The sequence below is a fragment of the Anarrhichthys ocellatus genome, unplaced genomic scaffold (genome assembly GCF_004355925.1).
Source record: "Anarrhichthys ocellatus isolate YVR2014 unplaced genomic scaffold, GSC_Weel_1.0 scaffold2619, whole genome shotgun sequence".
In the NCBI taxonomy this organism is placed as follows: Eukaryota; Metazoa; Chordata; class Actinopteri; order Perciformes; family Anarhichadidae; genus Anarrhichthys; species Anarrhichthys ocellatus.
The window spans coordinates 1-7,217 of NW_022282593.1; the positions used below are offsets into that span (position 1 = coordinate 1).

The 7,217-nt window shown below is 46.4% G+C and overlaps 1 protein-coding gene across 1 annotated transcript; it reads right to left on the minus strand.

Annotated features, from left to right (window-relative positions):
• Positions 1 to 313: 313 nt before the first annotated feature.
• Positions 314 to 7,211, minus strand: LOC116378445 (nuclear GTPase SLIP-GC). The gene is made up of 5 exons (XM_031840322.1): positions 6,967 to 7,211; positions 6,054 to 6,162; positions 5,802 to 5,935; positions 5,494 to 5,575; positions 314 to 984 (listed from the first exon to the last, which is right to left on the minus strand). Exons 1-5 carry the CDS (start codon positions 7,027 to 7,029, stop codon positions 902 to 904), a joined length of 471 nt encoding a protein of 156 aa, XP_031696182.1. The 5' UTR covers positions 7,030 to 7,211; the 3' UTR covers positions 314 to 901.
• Between the last annotated feature and the right edge of the window lie 6 nt (positions 7,212 to 7,217).

Below are 7,217 nucleotides of genomic sequence, written 5' to 3' on the forward strand. Positions count from 1 at the left end.
ATTGGTAGTAACTGGTTTGATCCTGCTAGAACCAGAAGCACTGTAAGGCTCAAGTGACTATTTTAAACAAAGTGTCTAACTCCAAACAGTTTATATGTTAAATCACAGCTATCATAAAATAAAACAATTTACATTATGATGGTTATAAAAAGTTTAAACATGCTATATGTTGTGCTAGTTATACTTTGAAATCAAAAGGGTTACAGGTTATAATAGCTATACTTTTATGCTTTCATACTTTTCTACGATCTTTCTACAGAACAGAAAGAAGCTTTTAGATCATTTTACAACATAAACGACAAAGAAGCCAAAGTACATGTGACAATTTAAAAGTGAACTTTATTGGCCAGTATACCATGTCAAATACATTCAATTCATTTAGAACCAGTGTAGATTAAGAAAAAACAATTGTTAAGTAAATAATGAGAGAACAGATAGAATGGTTTATTACTATCATCTAGTTCTATCCAATTTTTGATATATGAATTAACATACTTAGAAAACATTATTTTGCAGTAGTAAAGTTTTGTCCTTGAACAAGAAAGAAAAAACATCAGATCATTCTTTGAAAATCCAACATACACTATGTACTGTGATCAAGGTTCAGGATTTATGTTAAACACCCATAAAATCATTAGAATTTCAATCCCAATCAACCAATACTAAACTACGATAAATTGGACAAAAAACGTATATATTCAAGAAGAAAAAAATGTGAAATCATTAAAACAAAATGTATCTGGGACATCATGGTGGACTGGTGACTAAGACCTGTACAGTGTGTAAACCACAATGTACCTGGTTTGAATCAGACTGGGGACCTTTGCTGCATGAAAGCATCGTTAGCATTATCCAGAACAGCTCAATCTGGAGGCATTATGTAGATATTTTAACAACAGTTTTACCAAATTAGTGGTTCTTGATCTGGGCTTCCCTGCAGTTGTTTGTAGTGGTTCTTCACCATCACAAGTTCCAATGTAAAGTCTAAAAAAAAAAACCATAATGTTGACATCAAGTTCCCTATTAATCACACTATTGGAAATTTGTTGACCTATTAATTTCAATCAAATAATTTGAGTAATTTGAGTGATTATATGCAGTTTTATAAACTTTGTTCAGGAACAGGGCCACGCCCAGAACACAGCTCATTTCCTCTGCACAGAGTATTTAAGCACAACGAAACCGTTCACTTCTTCGACTCTTGTCTTCACACGACGTACGACAGACGCTCTCTAACTCAGCAGACGTTCCATCCCTACCCCACATCCAGACAAGCAAACGCTCTCTGACTCAGCTTTCATACGACTCAAGACAGACGAGCAACGCTCTCTGACTTAGCAGATGAGCAACGCTCCATCCCTACCCCACATCCCCTCTACCTCAACCCCTACGAGCAAACGCTCTCCGACTCAGCTTCAAGCTTTCATACGGCGCAAGACAGACGAGCAACGCCATCGACATTCCCCGTAGCTCTCGATAACCATCCTCCGTCAACTCCGAAGCCGTCCGCCCCCGCCTTCCAACAGCCCGGGGGGGAGATCCCGATTCGGAATCCCATCCTTTGACCCTAATCCTCTCAATTCTTCACCCACGCCGCTCTCCCGACAGCCGGAGTTCCAGGCGCTCGAACGACCGGTGAAACCACCGCGACCCTCATTCACCATTCCGAGGCCCCGACAGTCTCCATATATTCCACTTCTCCGAGTGGACAGTCTCTCAAACGAAGAAAGCAATCGTCCAGCGCAACATTCCTTTACATCAGTCTGTTAAAAGCGCAACTTTCCAAACTATTCAAGCACCTGCACAACAACACCTCTCTCGCTCTCCGAGCCTCCAGAGCACTTCCAGGTTCCCGGCGTCACGTCACGCGCTCGCCGATGACGTCATGACGCATCACACGGCGGAAGAAGCCCATCTGTCTACATCAGTCCCTCCAGAGGGCCAGGTTGTATACTCTGATCGTGAATCTTTAACCTGAGCTTAATAAGGCCAATAAGTACCCGATTAGGGAGACCGGTACCAAGGCTATGAATCGATCCTCTTCAAGACGAGCCACGATTAAATATCTGTCAACTGCATGCGGGAGTCAGATATACGGCGTTCAGTAGGAGAAGGTGTTTTAGCGTAAGTTAGGCTGCTGCTTCCAGTCTGCTGTTGGCCCCAACTTAGATGCGTTTAGAGAAGGGCAGTCGACTGCGTCCTGCCTTAAGTTGTCCCATGCCATACTGACTCTGGCCGTCAAGCTCCCCCCCGCGCCGGAGACATCGCCTCGCAATGTTTATTCCCCTAACTCCACGATTAACCCAGGCACATCCATCCTGGCATCATTTCATGTCCTGTTACTTCTACCTTCCATGTTCCACCCACCTCAGCCAACTTCGGCTAACTCCTCCCACCTCCACCAGCTACCCCAGCTGCACAGACCGCTCCAACAACAGAACAGAACAGGTAGGTATACGGCACAGCTAAGGGAGCAGCTCGGGGTCGGTTTTCTTGCCAGGGACGCAACAGTAGATTCTTCCTGCCTATGCCCCCCCCCCCTTCCTCCACCCCTACCCCCACTAGCGTTGCCATCCCATCTTGAACGCGCCTCCCCATTTCCACAGCTCCGCCAGCAGACAATTCCAGCATCCTCTGACTTATCCCCCCCCCCCACACCAGTTTCACTTTTAGCCACAGCTAACCCTATCCTCAGACAATTCTGAAGTCGTCGGTACTTTGCCTTAGATCAACCCCAGGAGGAGATCCCAGAGGGATATTGTCCCTCCACAACGCCGCTCTTCCACCCCCTTGAGATCCAGCAGCTCGAACAACGGCCAAAACCACAGCGACCCTTCTCCCCCACGCCAACGCTCTGATGGCCCCATACATCCCGCATTTCCGAGCAACATCCATTTCCACCTGTCCGACAGAAAAGCTAACTTTTCAAATTGCTCACGGACGCTCAGCACTACACCTCCCTCGTACGCCGAGCCACCAGCATGAGGCGCTACGGCAACGATGTCACAACGCACAACACGCCCAGACAAGCCAAGTCACTCACACCAGCCCTCTAGAGGGCCAGTTCGTATCACACCCCCTCCTTACTCTCTCTGCATCAGGGATATCTCATCCTGCAGCCTCCTTTCCCCAATCTGCACTTCCAACCCTCCACATGCATCCCTTCATCCCAGCATCTTTTCCTCTTCCCTCGCTCCTGCCTTTCCATTCAACACAACACAGAGCTATCGATCGCCGGTAACCACATGGACCTCGCCCAATTATCAAGCCATCCACAAGCAATCCCCACATCTCCTGGGAATTGCTAACCAAGCTCGGCCGCTGCACTCTACCAGCCACTCCCCACCTGCGCAGACATCACCAGGCTCCACCTAATTCCCAGCCTGGACTACTCCACGAAGTACATAAGAATCGATCATGCCACGTTACCCATCCGCCTCGCAGGCGAAGAAGCCGGTCACCTAAGGCAGACATCACCAGCACCTCCAAGCCCTTACCACCGATCCCGACTACCAGTACCTTTTCGGTTTCCTTCGGAAGGACGCGTATTACTCTGCCATGCGTCCGTCCAAGAGCAGCTGGAAAATTTGCTTACCTGAATCCGGAAAAATGTCTTGTCACCGCAACCTCTCGGTGCATCACTTAATTCTACTGTCTTAATCACCACGGTCATTATCGTGCTACCTACTGCCACCCACTGGCATGGAAGTGTATTTAATTACGTAGCCAGCTACTATGTTGCAGGGCCAGACGCTCAACCATGGCAAATTATTCGAAGCAACCAATTAATATATATTATTTCTGGACCGATTTAAGCAAATCCGGATATTTTTCCCACAGCCTACCTGACGATCTGTCACGGCACACCGGCGGGCTACGGCTCAGGGGTGAAAATCACCGACCTACACGACTTCCTCACTGTCACGCTACCTTCTTCAAACCCAGCACACGGTCTAAACACTCAGCTTTCCTCCACCAGATAAAATAAATGAATAGAATCCATATATTAAACAAAATCCTCCTTGCCACACATCCCGTTAGTCGCCACCGCCGTTACAAACCTCCATGACTACATCACACTTGACGAAGCACGTAAACCGAGCTAAACTGACACCAGTTCCTCTCCTCCCGGAACGGCATCTCCTTCTTCCACGACGAACACATCACCAAGCCAGAAGACATCCAGCTTTTCACAGACGCAGCACCCTCGATCAGCTTTGACGGCTTCTACAATGACAATCGGTCCTTGGCCGCGTGAATTCTCATCCCCCACACCTTCCTCCGCGATCTACGAAAAGCATCCCATAGTCATAGTAGCCATTCTTTGGGGCATGAACGGTCCATTAAAGACCATTGCCATCCACTCATAATATAGCGCAGATGGCAACCTAAACATCGCCCCCAAGCTCTCATCGTACCTGTTTACATAAGCGGAATTAACTTCTACACAAACTGTCCTCAGGGCTCCGTGCCCAGCCTACCCACTCACACGTCGCCATGCTACTCGAAGGTCCGTAAAGCCAAAATACGCCTAAACGGCTGCCCCTCACTTCGGACCTCCTCACATGCGGCATCCTCACCCTCAGCTCAGGTCATCTATGGACAAAGCATTAAAGTCCACCTTCTTGCCAGCTTCTTTCGCTGCTCCGAGTTCACCGCCTTGAACTCCATCCGTCCCGAGACGCCACCGCGTCAGACATCACATCCATCCTCCCGAAACAGTCGTCTATCAACTCAACGCCACAAGACCAACCAATACGGTCCACCTCAACCCATCTACCTTGTCCGACCAGACTCGTACTCAAGTCTGTACGAACCCATCCGCGACTACTTAAGCTCAAGTTCAACCAGCCGAACTCCCAGCAAGATCCCCTGTTGCGGACTCGGGCTCACCATTACTTTTGCCATATCTTGGGCCGATCCATCATACCCCCCGAGTTTACACAGCGCCGCCTCCAGCGCTTTTCAAGCCAAGGAATTTCCGACCACATCCTCAAGATACGTGATTGTTGGCCTTCCCCCACATACCTCTCATAAGTTCATTCCAACCCGAACGACACCTGAAACGCCATCAGCATCAGTCTTTATGGAGCTATCTTTGGGGACTCTGCACTGCCAGAGCTTCCGAAGAGACAGCCCCCACCCTACAAATCTCCGTTCCCGCCGGCCGCCGGACATCAACGGTCCACCTTCGATCGCCTAACCTCCTTCCTACAAACCCTCCTAGTTTCTTCTTCCTTACATCCCTTCATCCCTACCCTACATCCCTTCATTCCTCTACCCCTATCCTACATCCCTCTACCTCGACCCCTACCCCTCATCCCTACCCCACATCCCATCATCCCTCTACCCTACTCCCCTTCATCCCTCGACCCCTTCCGCTTCTTGAATCCAACAATCATTCCACTATGCAATAAACCTCTCGAAACTCATACTGTTATTGGTGTGGTCCTTGTTAGTGAACATATTATTATTTTGTAACGTTGCCTTTACCTGGGATTGAGACACCATCAGTCTTGAGCGACAGCTCGATTGATTCCTGCATCGTTTTTTCCAGATCGTCCAGGATGTCCCTCTAAATTAGCATAAAAATCTTTATCACTCACAGCCAAAATGTCTTATAACAATAGCTGAATGTTTGTGAAAGGGCCTGCAGTGTTTTAGTAGTAAAAGCAGCATTCAAAAAGAGGCATATTCCACTTGATTATATATATGATGACCTAGAATTGTAGATAAAAATAAGCAGCACAACATGTTTTACTATATCCTCATCGTACAACGTATTATAAAATGTTACAAACCATCAAGTCATCCAGCTGTTTCAACATAACATCTTTAGCTTTCTGAAACATGACGTTTTTTGACCCAAGTACGTGGTTCACAATAGTTTCTCTCATTTTACTCAGCGTGCCCAGTCCTTTAATTTTTTTTGCATCTACAATAAAACAGAAAACTTTCGTCAATTAAATTGTATTATAATTACATTCTGCACAATTATGAATAATGTGCATTTTTACAGTGTCAGGTTTTATCTGTCATGATCTTTATCGTACCGTCATAGCATTTCTGCATGTTTGTCTCAATTGTTGTCGTCAGACTGCTGTAGATCGTTTTCTTACGTTCGCGGATGATTTTGTTGAGTTTTTTCTTAATCTTTTCTTCCTAAGAGAGAGAATATGAATCGTAGTCAGACCACCTCAGAATCTCCAGTACGTTGTCATGAATATAGTCAGGGTCATCAGTTTTGCAGCAGCAGATCATTTTTCAAAGGGTGTCTCCAGTTTTTACTGACATTTACTGTATGTCACGGCCAGGCCGTGCCTCCTGCTTGTCCTGTGTGTGTGTGGGTGTGTGTCGTATGGGCAGGGCTCCGACCTGGTCTCCTCCCGGCTTCCTGATTACAATTCACCTCACCTGCCCAGTCAAACCAGCTGCACTCCATCAACTCATCAACTCAACAGTATATCTACACCGGTTCTTCATCCACTCTTTGCCAGATCGTTGTTACAGCTCACGTGGTAGTTAGTTGTTCTTGGCCGCTCTGTTTTGAGAATAATTCAGAGTTTTCTCCCCAGTGTTTTTTCATTGCATTGACCCTGTCTCCCTGTTCCCACAGTTTTGTCATCCTCCTGGTTCCCCAGTCTGCCTGCCCTGCCCTACCTCCTCCTGCCTGGATTCCACCCTCACCCTCTCTGGATTTTCCCGCTGTGCTCTGGTTGTTTCCCCCCTTGGTTTCCTGGTCAATAAACCTTTACACCCATACTCCCTGGTCTCCGCCTGCGTTTGGGTCCACATTCACACCCCGTGACACTGTATTTATATACTTCTTCATAACAGTGTATGTTAACAGCTAAACAAATCTATATTTCATTTATTCTCTAATGTTTAGTCTTCATGTCTGCTGAAGCCTTTTTGACCTGGACTAATAGCTTAATAAAGACTAATGGTACTATTCTCCCCTTTTACCTCTGTACTGAGAAATCTCAGTTGCAGTTCGACATCTTTGTACTCTGTCTTCGCTTTCATCATCTTCGTGTCAAGTGAAAATGAATTGAGGACTCCGTTGAAAGGTCCACATTTTCCTTCATTTCTGAAACATGTTACCAAGTTGAAATGTTTTATAAATGCATCATTGACAAGTTTGTATTTCAATAATGTAATTTGTCTTTTATAACTGTATAATGTACAATTTGTTATTTCTAGACATTCTCCATAGT

Bases quoted from the DNA above. Each gene is read 5' to 3' on its own strand.
- LOC116378445 (XM_031840322.1), bottom strand. From the start codon at position 7,029: ATGATGAAAGCGAAGACAGAGTACAAAGATGTCGAACTGCAACTGAGA. The intron at 6,163-6,966 runs GTAAAAGGGGAG...TCTCTCTCTTAG, and splicing joins TGAGATTTCTCAGTACAGAG to GAAGAAAAGATTAAGAAAAA. The intron at 5,936-6,053 runs GTACGATAAAGA...GTTTTATTGTAG, and splicing joins CATGCAGAAATGCTATGACG to ATGCAAAAAAAATTAAAGGA.